A 19,627-nucleotide genomic window follows, 5' to 3' on the forward strand; every position below is an offset into this window, starting at 1 on the left:
CTCTCTCTCTCTCTCTGCCCCCTCACAGACACACACACTCTTTTCCCTCCTCTCTCTCTCTCACACACACACACACACACGTGGATCTATGGGGTGAATTTATATTTGCAGATATATTTTATTTTGTTCAAAAAGCACACAATTTATGGACAGTCAGTCAATGTGGCATTTTACTAATTCCTACTTTAGAAATAAAACCAGTCTGACTCCAAACCAAAATAGAAACAGATTCTAAACAAGGCCTCACACCTAACATGCATTGTCTGACCTAAAACTTCACCTCTTCTTCACCCTGATAAAATCTTTAGGTCCATGACTTGAAAGGAATTCAGGGATTTACATATACATACTAATCAATTAAAACCTTCTAACTGATTAAAGATTTAACAGTATGTTACGTTTGTTTAATACATCCTCATCAGTGGTGTGACCCTTTGATCATTTACTTATAAGTTCTGTGTCAGATACTACCTCTCTCACTAACACTTGAAGAAGGAGCGAAGCTCCGAAAGCTTGTATTTTCAAATAAACCTGTTGAACTGTAACCTGGTATCATGTAATTTCTGATGTTTTCCACATGAGTAAGCCTGTTTCCCTGAGCCAGTCAGGGAGTGGAGGGTGTTGGAGTTGGGGGGGTCAACATGAATGGCTGGGATGTCTTACCACCAGCAGGCCTTTTCCTTGGCACAGGGCAGCTGATCACCTCCCTCCCCGCAACCAGCCTGCAGATAACTACGTTTCACTGTTCTACCACCAGCAGCACAATCAGGTCCTTAATTGACAACAGCTTCCTTTGGCCTAGGGCAGAAGGTCGTCCTTAATTGGTCCCAATATCCCAAACATAATTGGGGGTGGGTCTGGAAGATAGCAGGCTCTCCTTTCCGTGCCTTTCCACCTGATTAAACAGCATCCTGTGTCCCAGTCTGTGCCCAAGGTGGGCACTAAATTCCAACCACTGTGTACAGTATGAGATGTAATTGATAGACCTGTGCACGTACAAGTATTTCAATGTTTAGGTAAAATTGTGGTTTGAGAATTGTCATGAAGGATGAGGTAACTCGAATTGAAAACTGTTGTTTTGTCTTTTTAATGCCGGGTCTGAAAGAGATTAGATTCATTCTCAGTACCTCCTGTGCTGAATCTAAATTAGAAAGAGATAGCAGAGTACAGCAACTGTATATCAACTGAATAACCTTTGTTATCATTTAATTATTGAAAGTATACTGCGTTTGTGATATTAATATAGGAATGCTGCTACAGTTCCAACTGCTAAATACAGCAACAACTTTCAATATTCTGCTAAAAAATTATTTACAGCTCCAAAGTTCTGTGTAGAAAATAATACAATGACCTTTACCTCATAGAAAGAAAACAAGTGAACCTGAAGGCGACAAATCCAATTGACAAACATCAGCAATCACTGGGAAACAGTGAGAAATGCCAGAAAACATTGGCAAAAATCACCAGCACTCAAAACAAATGACTTATTTCATTCTCTGCCATAAATCTGTTGCAGTATGTTTGTCCTGGTCCTTGTAATACTGGATGAAGCCGCTCTATAACAATACGTCTACTTCCAGTTAACACGCAAAGCAACTGCTCCCACGTTGGATAAACCCGTCTGGATGTGACATGCTAATTACTCTTAAAGTAAACTAGGACGTCAAGATCTCTTGCAGCAGTCAAATAAAATTGCAAGGATCATACCTTAATGTCATCTTGCCAACGGTGCTCCTTCTGAAACTGCTCTGCAGCCTTGGCCAGTCTCTACGGGAAAACAAGGATTCAGAATTAAAACTGACTTTAAATAAAACAATCAGAAACATACGGTAACACTGTAAACTCCACAAATTACAATACAATAATAACCAGATTATTTATTTTAAGTGATTGTTATTAAGATTTAAATACTGGTCAGGACACTTATTTTTCTTCAAAGTAGTTCATGGGCCTCAGTTTAACATCTCATCTAAAAGATCGTACCCCCAATAGGTCAGCTATCCTGCAGTACCATATTGGAGAATGAGCTTAGAATTTTGAGGTAAAATTTGAACCCAAGCTAGCAATAGAGGTATTAGAGATAGCAAGAATTGCAGATGTTGGAGTCAGAGTCAATACAGTGTGCAGCTGGATGAAGAACACAGCAGGTCAGACAACACCAGAGGAGCAGGAAAGTCGACGTTTCAGGTTTACACCCTCCATCATAACTGGAGACAGGGAAGAGAGTTTGGAAATAATGGGCAGTGTGGGGCTGGGCTAAGGTAGGTGGGATGGTGATAGGTGGATGCAGGTGGGGGTAGTGGAGATTGGTCAGTGGGAAGGGTGGGGAGGAAGGTGGGAAAGAAGATGGACAGGTTGTCAAGGAGGTGGGGATGAGAGGCAAAGTTTGACGTGGGATGAGACCAGGGGTGAGGAGATTTTGAAACTGGTGAATTTTATGTTGAGGCCATGTAAGCTCCCAAAGAGGAATATGAGGTGTTGTTCCTCCAGTTTGCTTGTGGCGTCTTTGCAACACTGGAGGTGGCCCAGGATGGACATGTCACCAAAAGGGAGGGGGAGTTAAAATGGTTGGCGACTGGAAGGTATTGTTGATTATAGCGTACAGAGTGCAGATGCTCCATGAATTAGTCACCAAGTCTGCGCTTGGTCTCACCAATGTAGATGAGACCACATCAGGAGCAACAGATACAGCAGACCAGGTTGGAGGATGTACAGGTGAATCCCTGTTGGATTTGGAAAGATTGTCTGGGGCCTTGGACAGAGATGAGAGAGGAAGTGTAGGAGCAGGTGTAGCACCTCCTGTGGTTTCAGGGAAAGGTGCCAGGTGTGGTGGGGTTGGAGGGGAGTGTGGAGCGGACGAGGGACTTGCGGAGTGCGCAGTTCCTATTAAAGGCAGATAGGGGTGGGGAGGGAAATATCTCTTTGGTTGTGGGATCGGATTGCAGGTGGCAGAAGTGGTGGAGGATGATGCGCTGGACCCTGAAGTGGGAGGACTGGTATGTGAGGACCAGGTGGACTGTGTCCTTATTTTTGTTTGGGAGAGGGGGTTTGACAGCAGAAGTGCAGGAAATGCAAGAGATGTGGTTGAGAGCATTATGAATCAATGGTTTGTTGCGTGTGTGTGTGTGTGTGTGTGTGTGTGTGTCGGGGGGGGGGGGGTGTTTTCCTTGATGTAGGAGAACATCTGGGGTGTCCGCGAGTGGAGTACTCCATCTTGGGAGCAGATGTGGTGGAGGCAGAAGAATTGGGAGTAAGGGATCGCATTCTTGCAGGAGAATGGGTGAGAGGAGGTGTAGTCAAGGTGGTTAATGGAGTCAGTGGGTTTGAAATAGTTGTCGGTGCTAAGATGGTTACCGGAGATGGAGATGGAGAGGTCCAGGAAGGGGAGAGAGGTGTCGGAGATGGTCCAATTGAATTTGAGGTTGGGGTGAAAGGTGTTAGTAAAGTTGATGAACTGTTCAAGCTCCCATAACAGAAGCAGTGAAAGTTCAGTGATAGCATCACAATGACTGCATTTCAAAAACAATTCATTGGCTCTGATGCATGCTGGGACATTCTACTGCCAAGAAATCAAGCTCTTGTTCTTTGTCAAATTCCTATATCAACAGTTAGTGCATAAACATAAACCTGTCATGCTGTAATTACATTCTCCCAAACAACCCTGGCACTGCAATGACAACAGCAAGCTAAATTTATGCTCATGGTTTCCAATAAAAATGTGAGCACATAGAAATTGACAAGAAGTGTGTCCAAGAAATCACATTTTTAATAAACAATATACTGTATATTACTGATTTGTGGCCTCACTTGTAGGAAGATTACAAATTGCATTTTGAATTTTAAATTTTGATAGTATGTACTATAACACAACATTTGTCCTTAGACAAAGTTATAAAATCAAAAATAGATCAGATCATATTGCTTCAAGCAGGAAAATATTTCTTACTGAAATAGTTAACAGGCAATGTAACAGGATAGCATAAAACAAACCATGTATTTGAACACAAAGCTATTGATGCAGTTTAGTTCTCCAAGGCTACAATTATAGCGGATGTCTTCCACAATTTGAGCACAAGATAATTTTAAGAAAAGTGTCAAATTTTCTGAATATGATCAAATTTACATATGGAAATTAATTTCAATTTAAAGTCTTCTATATTTTCATATATAATTTACTACAGATGCATAAGGCATCTGTTTATACTGATAAGTCAACAAACAATTTTGAAATAATGGGAATTGATCATTTCCATTCCTTTTTTTTCATCTCTGTTTGAATTACATATACCAATTAACATTTCTGCAAATTTCTAACTGAATATATGAGAAATGAATTATCTAATGAAAACACTGGACTAGGCTACAAAGCACATCACACTGGTTAGGATGAGACAGTCTTTCCATGGTGGGCTATGCATTGGCTCAAAAGAACCATGACCAGTGAGAACTGTTTATTGAGTCAGAAACAGTGATTCATAATAATGTATTACATCAGCATTTGTGTTCAACTGAAATGTATGAGGTTAATATGCATGTTTTATAGTTTTGGATCCCTCTGTGTGCTTTCCAATAATGTGCTATGTCAATGTGGTGTTTTTAACAGTAATGCTCTGAATCACTTGTCCAGTGTTTTGCAACAATGTATACATTCAGCAACATATGTATTCAGTGTAATGTCACATTCAGTGTAACGTACTGAGCCAGTGTCATGTGTTCTAAAGTAACATCATACTTGCACAGGGTAGTACAGTATTACAGCACAGAAAGAGGTCCTTTGGCCTGTTGTGTCCATGCCAGTCATCTAGTGCCTATCGAGCTCTAATCACATTTCAAGTATTCATCTAATTACTTCTTAAATATTGTGAAGGTTCCTGCCTCCACCACCCTTGCACACAGTGAGTTCCAGATACCCACCACCCTCTAGGTGAAAACAAAGATCTTTAAATCCCACCTAAACCTCTTTCCCCTTACCTTATATCTATGCCCCCATAGATATACATCCATGTGTGATGTGTTTTATGTTACATGCAGGGTCAGAATGGTGTGTTTTACACTGCAGCTCATTGTCAGTTTTGTTGTGTTTTACAGTGGACTGCTTGGTCAGTATTGCATGTTGTATATTAGAATGCAGGGTCAGTGTGGCTTCATTTACATTAGTGCCTGTTGTGTTTTGCATAACAGTGCAAGGTCAGTATACTGTGTTTTATGTTGTAGTGCAAGATCAGCATAATTTGCTTTATAATGTAGTGCACGGTCAGTGTGGTGTGGTTTACATTTCAGTGCAGGGTCAGTGTGGTGTAATTTGGAGTGCACAGTCACTGTGGTAGGTTTTACATTACAGTGCAGGGCAAGTGAGGCATATTTTACACTGCAGTGTTGGGTCAGAGTGGTATTATTTACAGTAAGGTGTTGGGTCAGTGAAGTGTGTTGTACAGTAAAGTGTAAAGTCAGTGTGGTGTGTTGTACACTGCAATGCATGGTCAGTATGTAGTGTTTTATATTGTGTTGCAACGTCATTGCCATGTGTTTTACATTACAGTATGGAGTCAGTATAGTGTGTATAGAGTGAAGTGCAGGGTCAGAGGGAAGTGTTTTACAGGAAAATATACAGTCTATGTGGTGTTTTACATTACACTGCATGGTCAGCTTGGTGTGTTTTACATTATAGTGCAGGTTCAGTACGCTGTGTGGTATATTATAGCATCATTGTGGTCTGTTCTGCATTACAGTGAAGGATCAGTATTTTTTAAAAGTAATTCATGGGATGTTAGCCTCACTGGCTAGGCCAACATTTATTGCCCATCCCTAACTGCCCAAAGGGTAATTAAGAGTCATCTACATTGCTGTGGGTCTGGAGTAACAGTAGGTCACATGTAGGTCAGATCAGGTAAGGATTGTAGTTTCCCACTGTAAAGGGTTTTACTGAACCAGATGGATTTTTCCAACAATCGACAATGATTCTTGATCATCATTACACTCTTAATTCCAGATTTTTTATTGAATTCAAATTTCAACATCTGCCACGGTAGGACTTGAATCCAGGTCCCCAGAACACTATTTGAGTCTCTGGATTAAGAATCCAGCAATAATATCACTAAGCCATCACCTCCCCTCAATACTGTGTTGTACGTTACACTACAGAGTCAGTGTAGTGCGTTTTACATTACAGTGCAAAGTCAGTGTGGTGTGTTTTACATTACAGTGCAGGGTCAGTATCGTGCATTTTACATTATTTTGCAGGGTGAGAGTGTTGCTTTGTACATTAACCTTCAGGGTCAGTATGGTGTGTTTTACAAAGTGGTGTAGGATCCTTTTTCATGTTTTACATTGTAGCACATTGTCAGATTGCTGTGTTTTACAGTGGACTACTTGGTCCTGTACGGTGTGTTTCACAGCAAAGTGCACTGGCAGTGTGGTGTATTGTACATTAATATGCAGGATCACTGTGATTTGTTTAACAGTAAGTGCAGGGTCAATGAGGTGTGTTTTGCATTGAAGTGCAGGGTCAGTGTGGTGTGTTTCACAGCAAAGTGCACAGTCAATGTGATCTGTTGTACATTAGAATGCAGGGTCAGTGTGGTGTTGTTTACATTAGCGTGCAGGCTCAGTGTAGTATGCTTTACATTACAATGCAGGGTCAGTGTGCTGTGTTTTACATTATACTGCAGGATCAGTATAGTGTGCTTTACATTATACTGCATGGTCACTGTGATGTAATTTATAGTAGAGCGCAGTGTGAGTGTGCATGGGTTTTACATTGAAGTGCAGGGTTATATGTGGTGTATTTTACAGTACAGTAGTGTCAGTGTTCTGTGTTTTACATTATACAGCAGGGTCAGAATGTTGCCTTTTACAATTTAGGGCAGGATCAGTGCCATGTGTTTTACAGTAAAGTATAAAGTTAGTGTGGTGTGTTGTACATTAGAATGCAAGGTCAGTTATGACATGTTTTATAGTTGTGTGCATGGTCAGTGTGCAGTGTTTTATGTTACAGTGTAGGGTCAGTGTGGTGTGTTTTATGTTACAGTGTGGTGTGTTTTATATTGTAGTGCAGGGTCAGTTTTGTGTGTTTTAAATTGCAGCACATTGTCAGATTGCTGTGTTTTACAGTGGAATACTTGGTCAGTGTGGTGTGTTTCACAGCAAAGTAAACTGTCAGTGTGGTGTGTTTCACAGTATAGTGCACCGAGAGTGCGGTGTATTGTACATTACAATGCAGGGCCAGTGAGCTGCATCGTACATTACAATGCAAGGTCAGTGTGGTGAGTTTTACACTGAATGGGAGGGACAGTGTTGTTTACAATGAAGTGCAGCACTTGTGTGTTGTGTTTTTTAAGAGTAGGGTCCTTCTGGCAGGTTTTACATTAAAGTGGCAGGATCAATGGGTTTATGTTCTACAGTAATGTACTAGATCATTCTACTGCATTGTATAAGAGCATACTGGGTTAACTGGGTTAATTGTTTTGCAGCAATGTATTCAAGCTGTGGGGTAGTAAGAACTGCAGATGCTGGAGTCCGAGACAACACAGTGTGGAGCTGGATGAACGCAGCAAGCCAGGCAGCATCAGAGGAGCAGGAAAGTTGACGTTTTGGGTCAGGACCCTTCGTCAAAAATGGAGAGGGGGAAGGGAACTGGGAAATAAATAGAAAGAGGAGGGGTGGGGCTGGGGAAGGTAATTGGGATGGTGATAGGTGAGTGCAGGTAGATTCAATCTGTGGCTCTGTTTTGGAGTACTGCACGGGTTCACATGGTACGTTCTACTTGGTCACTGTGTGCACCTTACAGAAACATGCTGAGTCGGTATGGCTATTGTCACAAGTCACTGCAGCAGTGTTTCATGGAAGACAGGCTCTGTCCTTCCCACAGTGTCACTAAAGTTAAAGGTTTTAAATTATAAACAGAAATCCACAATTTGCCTTGTTTTTTGTCCCAGGTTGACAAAAAGCATTGACTAGGTTTCTGTACTTAACAAAAATGATTAGTTGTTACAATTAAATAGATTCTGATCACAGATAAACAATTATGAACCACCATCGACATACTAGTTAAAACCATAACTCACGTAAAATTCTTCACTAATTCACATGTATATAGACAGACAAAGACAAACGCGCACAAAAAAACTGGATGTTATGGATGAGGAAAAGAATGGGAAGGCAGTTGAGTGAACCCTGCCATTAGGATTTGCTGACCAAAACACTGCTTCTTGATCTTCCTTTTCCAGATAATTTCACTTGTTTGCGGGAGCCACAGGTGACTGGTTCTACCTTATAGAGATCACTAATTTATAAATTAAACGTCATAACTTACAGCAACAGCTCAAGGAAAACTATACTAGTTTTCTTCATACGTAAATTACCTTTTACTGAAGAGAACAGAAAGAGGTCCTGAGATAGGGAAGATCTGAAGGCTTCTCCCTATCGTCTTTGCAGCCCTAAGTTTATATGCTACCTGGGAACCAATCACATAGTTGTTTGCAGGCCGAAGGCGTTTGTTATCAATAACTGGTCACTATCACACAGACCAATTAGCTACTTGTTGTGAGCTGAATCGCCAATTGCATACATCTCTCAGCTCCAGCTTATCTGCAAACAACACTTCAACTACTGCTTGAATGAGCAGCTGTACTTACAGTAAATGCCAGGTTACTTGGTTTTAAAAGATGCATAATCCTTCAGCAATTGTTGGTTTTTAAAACAATTCTTTTCCAATTTCAGTCCATAACCAAAAACACAATATAAAAGGCCCCATGATCTTTACACTCTGTGCAGCCAAAAACATCCGAGAGTTCCTGGCACCTCTTTCAATGTCAAGCCATGCTTCAATGATAACCTTCAATTGTATCTTCAGTTGTGGATCATTAGCTCTTTCTTGCTGAACTTCATTGCATTAGTGCTGTCCAAACTTCGTCAGATTGACCTGAAGCGCATCTTCCACTCCTATGTCCATTACTTTCTACTTCTAAGTCTAGTGATTATTTCTGTATTCTTGTTTAGATTTGATAATCCACACAGTGTGTCACAGGTGACTTTTAGTTATTTATTCCTTAGGGGAGTACTGTTTCATCAGTCAAGGGAGGACAGTACATGGTAAACAGAAAGAGGTTTCCTTGCCCATGTTTAACCTGAAGCCATGAGAATTCATGGGGTCCACAGTCAATGTTGAGGATCCCCAGGGAAACTCTCTTCCAACTATATACCATCATGCCGCAACTCTGCTGGGTCCGTCTGCGATGGCAGTGTTTATGACATTGACTATAAGGTATGATTCCATGAGTATAACTATGTCAAGCTGCTGCTTGATTAGTCTATGTGAGAGCTGTTCCAATTTTGGCACTTGGCCCCTTTGTTTGTTTGTTTGTTCCCAAAAGAGCAAACCAAAGTGTTAAAGGCTGATTGCAACCCCAATCAGTGCGTTCATGGAAGAAGGTGTGCTGATGAACTGAAAAACCTAGTAAGCTTGCTTTCATTGCTTAGAACTTTGAGTATAGGAGTTGGAACATCATGTTGAGGTTGTATAGGTCATTGGTGTGGCCTGTTCTAGAGTACTGTGTGCAGTTGTGGTCGCCCTGTTATAGGAAGAATATTGTTAAATTGGCGAAGGTTCAGAAAGGATTTACCAGGATGTTGCCAAGAATGAAGGGTTTGAAATATAAAAATAGACTAGAAAGACGGGGTGACCTTATCGAGATTTCTAAAATCATGAGGGGCATCGATAAGGTGAATGACAGGAGTATTTTTTTTCCCCTAGGGTGGAAAGTTCAAAACCAAGGGGCATGTTTTTAAGGTGAGAGGAGAAAGGTTTAAAAAGGACATGAGGCACAACTTTTTCCACAGAGTATTGCGTGTGGAATGAGTTTCCAGGGGAAATGGTGAGGTGATTGATCATCGTGTGTTACCCATATTTGCCTCATTTTAATTTTGTGATGTTAAAAAAAATCTATTTTGGCATAGTCTAGAGATAGAAATTAATATACATACATTAACATGATGAAAAAGTGTGCTTATAACAACTTTCAGATGGAAAATACAATTAAGAGAAATATTAAAGATTCAGGGAGAGGTGATAAAACAAACAAGTAAAGAATTATGTAAAAGACTGGCAACCAACATGAAGAGGTGTCTCAAAGTCTTCTACAGCCATACAAATATTAAAACAGTGGCAAAAGGGACAGTAGGGCTGATGAGCGATTGACATCTAGAGGCAAAGCGCATAGTTGAGGTGTTAAATGAGCACTTTGCATCTGTCTTTACCAAAGAGAGAGAGAGTAACCCAGACTATGCTGACACAGTAGGGACTCAGTTACTAGAAAGGTCCAAAATTGATAGGGGAGAAGTGTTGGATAGACTGTCATTACTTAAAGTAAGGCACTGACAAGACACAAAATGAGATGCAACCAAAGATTTATAAGGAAGTGAAAGTGGAAACTACAGGGGCATCAGCCTCAATCTTTCAGTCTTCCCTAGACTCAGAGGAGGTGCCAGAAGACTGGAAAATTGCAAACATTATAGCCTCTTTCAAGAAAGGTTTTCAGGATGAGACAGCAATTACATACCAGTCAGTTTAACTTTGCTGGTGGGGAAGCCTCATGACACAATTACTCAAGATAGAATCAGTAGTTAAATGGGAAAAGGTAGGTAGATTAGGAAAAGTCAGCACGGATTTCTAAAGGGTAAGTCGTGTTTAACAAACTTGCTGGAGTCTTTTGAAGAAGTAACAGAAAGGGTCGCTGAGGGTAACACTCTTGATATAGTGTACAAGGACTTTCAGAGGGCATTTGATACAATTCCATACAACATACTTGTGAGGAAAGTTATAAATCATGGAATAACAGGGTCAATAGCACATTGGATACAAAATTGGCTGAGTGATTGGAAACAGAAAGTAATGGTCAATGGATATTTTTTCAGGTTGGAGGAAAGTACGTAGTGGAGTTCCCAAGAGTCAGTATTGGGACCCTGGTTTTTCCTCGAACATATTAATGATCTAGATTTTGGGTGTGCAGGGGATAATTTCAAAGCTTGCAGGTGACACCAAACTTGGAAGAATTGTAAACTGTGAGGAACACAGTGTAGAACTCCTGAAGGGTGTACAGAGGTTGGCAGAGTAGGTAAATAAGTGACAGATAAATTTCAATGCAGAGAGGTGTGAGGTGATGCATTTTTATAGGAAGAATGATTATAAAGCGGGTGCAGGAGCAGAAGAACCTGGGCATATATGTGTAAATATCATTTGAAGTATCAAGACAAGTAAACAGAGCAGTAAGTAAAGCACACAGTATCCTCATTACAGCTTTTATTCAAACATGGACAAAATAGCTGAATTCTGTGTCTGTGTTCTGAAGACGGGCCAGCAGACCCGAAACGTTAACTGTTTTTCCTTCACAGATGCTGCCAGACCTGCTGAGCTTTTCCAGCAACTTTGATTTACAGCATTCGCAGTTCTTCCGGTTTTTAGCTGAATTCCAGAGGTGAGGTAACAGTGACTAACCTTGACACGAAGGCCATATTTGACCAAATATGGCATCAAGGAGCCCTAGCAAAACTGAAGTCAATGTGAATCAGCAGGAAAACACTCTGCTGCTAGAATCATACTTGGCACAAACTAAGATGGTTGTGTTTGTTACAGGTCAGTCAAATCAGCTCCACGACATCTCTGCAGGAGCTGCTCAGGATAGTGTCCTAGGCCTAACCATTTTCAGCTGCTTAATCAACAACATTCTCTTCATGATAACATCAGAAGTGGGGATGTTCACCAAGAATTACACAATGTTCAGCACCACTCACAACTGCTCAAATATTGAAGCATTCCACATCAATATGCATCAAGACCTGGACAATATCCAGCTTTGAGCTGAATAATGGCAACTAACATTTGTACCACACAAATGCCAGACAATGACCATCCCTAGTATTAGACAATCTAAACATCATCCCTTGATGTTCCACGGTGTTTCCATCATTGAATTCCCCACTGTCAACATCCTGCGGATTTCCATTGACCAGAAACTCGACTGGACTAGCCATATATATATAGGCTACAAAGGCAGATCAGACGCTAGGAATCCTGCAGCAGGTAACTCACATTCTGACTCCCCAAAGCAAATCAACCATCCACAAGGTACAAGCCAGGAGTGTGATGAAATACTGCCCATCTGCCTGGATGACAGCATTTTCAACAGCACTCAAGAACATCATCTAGGGCAAAGCAGTCTACTTAATTTGAAACACATCCACAAACATTCACTTCTCAAACAGCAACACTCAACACGAGTAGTGTGTACCATCTACAAGATGCACTGCAGAAATTTACCAAAGTTCCTTATACAGCAACTTTCAAACCTAAGACCACTCCCAAATACAAGGACAAGGGCAGCAGATACATGGGAAAACACCATCACTTGGCAGGTTTCCCTCTGAGCCACTCCCAACCCTGACATGGACATACATTGCTGTTCCTTCAATGTCACTGGGTCAAAATCTTGTGATTTCCTCCACGACAGCGATATTGATTGACCAACAACACAAGGACTCCAGCAGCTCAAGAAAGCAGCTCACTGGCATATTCTCAAGGGCAATTTATCATATTATCATCCTGGTTCGATTAAAATATATTATTGCCAGTGGAAGAGTGGATCTAGGAAGGAAATCTGTACACCCCACCAAACTCAGAAGCAATAATCCAAACCCTTACATCTTCCATTGTGTCAAATGTACATCTACTTCCGTTCCCAGGTGGCAGTGAGTTGAGACAGAACCTGATAAACAAGTATTTTAAAAGAGATTTAAGTCGTGAATTGAAAACAAGGCACATTAAAGGCTATGGGATCGGACAAGAACTCTTGTGGGTAGTAGACTGGTGAGAATTTGGTGGGTCTATTTTGATGCTGCAATATTTTCTCAGAATCTATCATATAGGGCTCAGAGTTCATTATTTATGACATAATGATGGGCATATAGGTTTAAAACTGGTGTATTGCAAATATTTTCCAATTGATCTTCCCCGCTAAACTGTACAAGCCAGCATCGTCATTACCTCAAATCCAATTACCAGTGATAGACACACAAATTTGCTTCTGTTTGCCAGTGTACAGAACTCAGCAAACCCTGACTATCAGCAGACATGAAGGGCAGAGTCTGGAAGGATGATACAAGACTGACTACCGTCTTGCCATGAGCTTCTTCATTTTCTAGGTACATTTCATTACCATTGTCAGAGTCAAATGGGTAGGCCTGCAGCTCAATTAGTGGCACTAATTTACAGCTGCCTTTTCAAACACCGAGAATTCATTGAATTGGGCCTTTTTTTGCCGGAGAGGACTTAAAATTGGGTTTGACAGGCAGCTGAATAAGATAACAGCCAATGGTGTCAGGGGCAAGATACTTGCATGGATACAGGATTAGCTGACTGGCAAAAGGCAGAGAGTAGGGATAAAGGGATCTTTGTCAGGATGACAGCCAGTGACCAGTGGAGTTCTGCAGGGGTGAGTGTTGGGACTGCAACTATTCACATTGCACATTAACGATCTGAATGAAGGAACAGAGGGTATTGTTGCTAAGTTTGCAGATGACACAAAGATAGGTGGAGGGACAGGTACTGTTGAGGGTGCAAAGAGGCTGCATTTGAAAGTCTTCAACAAATAAATAATTCTTTCACCCATTAAAATCCAAACAGTTAACAACAGATTTTAAGACAAAGTAGTAAAACTCTGGCAGCTAGCTTCAAATGTCTTTCTGGAATGCTAATTTCATGTTGCTAACATACATTATACAACTAACTTAGCGAGAGTATCATAATGAGTGAAATACTTCAAGACACAGTCAAAAGCCAATTAAACATTTAAAGTAGATACCAGTGCTGTCGGCCTACAGCAAAAATTGCTAATCTTTTGCAAATGTGTCTTTTGTATCTCATTTCTGCTTTGTTTTAATCTTTAAGTAAACTTGAAATGAGTTCTTACTTTGTAAACTTTAACTTCAACCCAAGAGTAATTGCGCTTTGATTAAGGCAAAATTAATCAATTATGTACTCAGTAGCAGTGTTATATACCAATGGATTTTAGTCCTTTTCCCAAGGATGTCATAATCCAGCTGTGTTTTGACTGGATACCATTCTGCCCCTAGATGTTTATGCCAAAGATGACTTTTTTTTTAAAAAATAGGAATTGTCCTTACTGTATTAACCCCATGACCCGCATATTACACAGGACATTAAAATAGCTTTACATGGAGCAGTCAATGAGATGGAGTTTGATTGATGGACGTTTAAGAGACATCATCAAGGATGGGTTAACAATCTGAGATTTTCCAAAGCATGAGAGATAATACTCATGTTTTGTTCAAAAATTATAGTATGGGAAACTTTGGATGGAAGATTTGACAGGCTGGAATGGAGCTAGCAATTTGGCTTAAAGGCTTGCTGCTGCAATTGAAGCGTCAAAAGTCAACCAGAATGCAGAGGGAAGGGACATTGATGGAGTGGCTGACTAGAGATCCCCCTACCCAACATGTAAGGTTATTTGGAGACATGGTGTGTATATGCTAAAGGTTATTTTATCATTTTACAGACTTGACTAATTTGGGGTTACTTTGGCATTCTCGCACATAGAAACATAAGAACAGGAGTCTGCCCAGCCATTCGGTATAATCATGGCTGGCTGATTGAACACTTCAATGCCTTTTACCCATTCCATCCCCATAATCCAGTACATCATTGCTAAGGAGCAATCTGTTAATTTCTGCCTTAAATATACATAAAGACTGAACTCTTTGTGGTAGAGAATTCCAAAAGTTCTCCACTTCTGAGTAAAATAATTTCTCCTCATCTGGACCTAAGTAGCATACCCTTTATTTTGAAATTGTGCTCCCTGATTCTAGAATCACCAACCATGGGCAATATCTTACCTGCAACCGACCGCTGTCCCTTTATGAATTCTGGAAGTTTTGGAAATTGGGGTCTCATTTAAAGTGGAGTTCTTTTCATATTCCATATTTAGTATTTTCAGAGTAGCATGAGATCTCATTTAACTGTTACAATAGTAATTGGCCTTCTACAAACATAAATAAATGATTCAGTGGGCACCACACTATCCTAATATGAATGCAATGTTTGAGAAAATAAGAGGTTTTTGTTCTTAGAAAGAATGAAAACTAACCTTCAACTGGAAGTGGATAAGGTGACAAAAGTCATCCAATTTTGAGTGGCTGCCCATGATCATTGGCTGAAAGGATTCAACCAACTGATTGACACAGTGTAAGCTACCAGTTCCTAGAAATGGGGTATGTCAGCAAGTGCTCAGGGGCAGAGGGCAATCTTCACCAGGTAGGCATTGTGGGCAGCAGTCCATATTAAGGAACTGTTTCTCCAGATAAAAGATGAAGAGGAGGAGGAGGAGGAAGACCCAGGGAAGCGCTCCCTAACGCTTTGACTGGCAAGCTGCCCTCACAACTTTAACAAGAACGACACATTCTCTGCCCACTGCCTGTTTGTCCTCAAGTCTCAGTGGCCCATCCTCAACTGCCATGGTTATATACTTTGTCCAATTAATTAATGCATCATATCTAATTTCTGTTACCTAACAAACTCAATAAACTATCTGACATTTCCTTACAAATGGTAATATTAGGTAACTGTGATCACTAACCCTCAAATCTAAGATAAGTTCTTCATCACTCATTCCTGTTACATCTAGAGTATGGCTCCGAAATTAAGCAATCTGCAGGGGCTCAAGCTACAGTGAACGACAGGCATTGCAATGGTAAAATCACCATAGTCCCAGAGATCTGCTTTCTCATTAGAGAGAAACGTCTGGTGATGAACTTTAACCTGAAGGTCAGGTGCGGGACAAGGTTGAGAAGGTAGGATCTTCATAGTACCCTCAGCCAATTAGGAAATTGAACCCACATTGTTGGCATCACTCTGCATCGCAAACTTGCCATCCAGCCAACTGAGCTAACCAACTTCCCAGCATATTACTAACCATTTCATACTAGCCATTACATTTACAGTAGCAGGCAAAACGCATTCGGACAATTCCAGCTATAAATTTTCTGCACGTTCTTATTGAATTTGCTTCCACTGTGCTTTCTGGTAGCACATTCCAGCTCATAGCAGCTCATTGTAATGATATTTCTTTTACTTTTACCAATTATCTTAAATTCCAGACATCTAGATAATGGGCCTGCTCCAACTGCAAACGGTTGTGCCTGATTTTTCAAAACCACTCAGAATTTTAACTCTTCTTTAATAGGTCCCCTTAATTCACATTTTTTTTCATTGAATGATTACATTGCTCATGGTAAAAATCAACCTCCAGCCCAACCAGGAAATAGGCCATGGCTACTACCTGATGCCTTAGGATCCAGGAAGGCAGCATGTACTGGGAAATCTCACTACAGAATCTTACGTGTTAATAATGAGCACAATTCTGAAATGTAACTCACGTTCCTTGATCTAAACACAAGAATGGGTAATTGTGCATGAATGCACACTGTGAAACGAATCACGTTTAGTCAACTATAACATCAAAGGACAGAGAACCAGATACTCAACCAAGCCCTGTTTCTAATGAACTTTAATATTGCTTGAGGTGACACTGTGCACCCCTCACAGTTCTCTCATATGTTTTTATTCCATTGTTTTCCTTAGGCTGAAGTGAGATAGCAGAGACAGATGGATTCACAATCTGTGTAGTTCCTACTGTCTCTTAATCAGACTGAAAATATTCTCAGCTCTAATCACCAGGCTTTCCAAAACACCACTAACAGGTGCTGTCATTGCCCCTCTGATATTTTCATTGACACTGCAATTAATTAAGTTATTCATACCTATGTGCCTGGACACACATGGATAAACTGTTAAAAGCTGACTAGGAAAACTGATAGCAGTACAGACCTGCAGCTCTCACTTTGGTGATCCTTAGACCCCAGCAGTACCAGAGACTGAGCTTACACATTCTACTCCAGCAGAACCATTCAGATCAAAATTGAACATCTTTCGTAGCTACAGGTTGACAATCTGTAATCCACAAACATATCCAAATTGGACAAGTAACCAATTGTCACATGGTTAGCCCCATAATCCAAATAATTTCTCATTTTATACATATATTCGTTTATATACACACATATATTCATATTTTTGAGATCCAGACTGATCTCAAAACTGTGTGACCTTGGTTTTGGCTCTGCCCTCTGCAACTGGATCCTCAGCCTTCTGACCCACTGGTCGCAATCGGTGAGGATAGGTAACTGCACCGCCTCCACAGTAACACTCAACACCAGTGTGTTCCCCCCACCAAGGATGCATTCTCAGCCCGATACTGTACTACTGTACCCCCTGTACACCCACGATTGTGTTGCCAAATTCTGAATGAACACTATCTACAAGTTCGCTGATGACACCACCGTAGTGGGACAGATATCTAACAAATACGAGTCAAAATACAGAAGGGAGATAGTGAGCTAGATGATGTTGTGCAATGAAAACAATCTATCTCTCAACGTCAGTAAAACTAAAGAACTGATCATCAACTTCAGAAAGAAAGGAGGAGAACACGCCCCCATCTACATCAATGGAACTGAGGTTAAGAGAGTGAAGAACCGAGGTTGTGAGAGAGTGAAGAACATCAAGCTCCTTGAACGGATGATAACCAACAACTTGTTCTGGACTTCCCATGTAAATGTAAATGACAATCAAGAAGGCACAACACGCCTCTTCTTTCTCAGGCGGCTCAGGAAATTTGGCATGTCCATAAGGATCCTCATCAACTTCTACAGATGCATCATTGAAAGCATACTGGCCGGGTACAATATGGCCTGGTATGACAACTGCTCTGCCCAGGACTGTAAGAAACTACAGAAGGTGGTGTGCACATCACAGACCATAATGGAAGCTGACATTCCGTCCCTGGACTCTATTTACACAGCTAGCTGCCGCGGAAAGGGGACCAACATCATCAAAGACCCATCGCACCCAGGTAATGACCTCCTACAACCTCTTCCATCAGGCAGAAGATACAGAAGCCTGAACACATGCGCAAGCAGGTTCAGGAACAGCTTCTTTCCGGCCATTATCAAATTGATGAATGGACTCTAGCCTCAAATAATGTATCCTGCAATGTAACCTGTATGTGTCTAAGTCTTTTTTATCTGTACATTCTTTGTGTGCTGAGGTCTGCCTGTACCGCTCGTAAACAAAGCTTTTCATTGTATTTCGGTACATGTGACAATAAAATCAATCAAAATCAATCATTTTGTTGAATATTTAGACATTGTTTCTGAACTACATAGGAGCAATTTGAAAATGGTGGACAGACTCAAATCTGGGATTCCTACACCCAATTTTAGCACCTCTAATTTTTGGCAGTGTGGATAACAAGCCCACAGCTTGCATTCTGACCTGATCAGCTCCACTGTAGAAAATTTTAGAAATTATTTGTTCATGGGATGTGGCTAGAACTGCATTTATCGCCCATCCCAAAGCGCCTGACAGCAGTTAAGTACCTGGAGTCATATGTGGGCCAAACAAAGTAAGGTCAGCAGATTTCCTCCCCTAAAGACATTTCTGAACCAGTTGAGCTTTTAAAACAATCAACAGTAATTACATTACCATGATTAGGCTAGCTTTTTATTCCAGATTCTTTTTTTTTAAATTCAAATTTCACCATCTTAAATGGCAGGATTCAAGTCTAAGTCCTCAAAACGTCAAGCCTGAATTCTGGATTGCTAATTCCACTAGCAGTACCACTCTGCAACTGCCTCCCATTGCAGTGATAGGCATCTCAGCCCACAGCAGCTTTAATGAACTGATGCCAGCTTCTCAAAAACTGATTGCTTGGATTTGGAAACTATTTGAATGGTAAGTTGAAAAAGTCTTTCCCAAGCCTCACACTACCCCTGGTGCAATCTCCATAACAACCCTTGATCCCTATCCAGTCCCAAGGCCCCTAAGGACTCCACATCAATTCATGCCCATTCACCTAGTACACACTATGTACAGAATCAACAAACCCTGAAATAACAATGGCCTGTGTAGAATTGAAGGGTATAAATCTAAAATGGGTGCAGGAATAGAGAGAATTGGCAGTGTGTGTGAATAATTGATTGAACGTGGCAGCAAAGATTCAGAAAGTAGTTATCAAGGCCTGCAGGGTCCTGGGCTTTAAAAACAGAGGCATAGTGCATAAAATCAAAGAAGTTATGATGCACCTGTACAAAAAAACTGGAGTATTTTGTCCAATTCTGGGTACAGAAAGGATGGAAGGATGTGAAGATATTAGAGACAGTGCAGAAAAGACTTTGGCAAGTAGTTCTAGGGTCAAAGGACTGTCGTGGAAAGGATTGCTGGGGTTATTTGCCTTAGAGAAGTACAGGTTAACAGAGAGTTTTATCATGGTTTCAAAGTCATGAAGTCTTGTGGCATGTCTCTTCTTTGAGCCAGAAGCTCTGGATTTTATTGCCAGTCCAGGACTTAATGGCCAAGGAGCATGCATTTATAACGTTATACTACCTGCCATAGGAAAATTGGAAGTAAGTGGGAAAGATTTCTACACAGAGATAGTAGGAACTGCAGATGCTGGAGAATCTGAGATAACAAGGTGTAGAGCTGGATGAACACAGCAGGCCA

The 19,627-nt window shown here is 40.9% G+C and overlaps 1 protein-coding gene across 1 annotated transcript in view; it reads right to left on the reverse strand.

Annotated features, from left to right (window-relative positions):
- cacna2d2a (calcium channel, voltage-dependent, alpha 2/delta subunit 2a) overlaps window positions 1-19,627 on the reverse strand; it is a 668,643-nt gene that overhangs the window by 409,162 nt on the left and 239,854 nt on the right. The window contains exon 4 of the mRNA XM_048606749.1: window positions 1,708-1,767. Coding sequence (XP_048462706.1) covers window positions 1,708-1,767 — 60 coding nt within the window. The remainder of the gene's footprint in view (window positions 1-1,707; window positions 1,768-19,627) is intronic.

The sequence above is a fragment of the Rhincodon typus genome, chromosome 16 (assembly GCF_021869965.1).
Source record: "Rhincodon typus isolate 14 chromosome 16, sRhiTyp1.1, whole genome shotgun sequence".
Lineage (NCBI taxonomy): Eukaryota > Metazoa > Chordata > Chondrichthyes > Orectolobiformes > Rhincodontidae > Rhincodon > Rhincodon typus.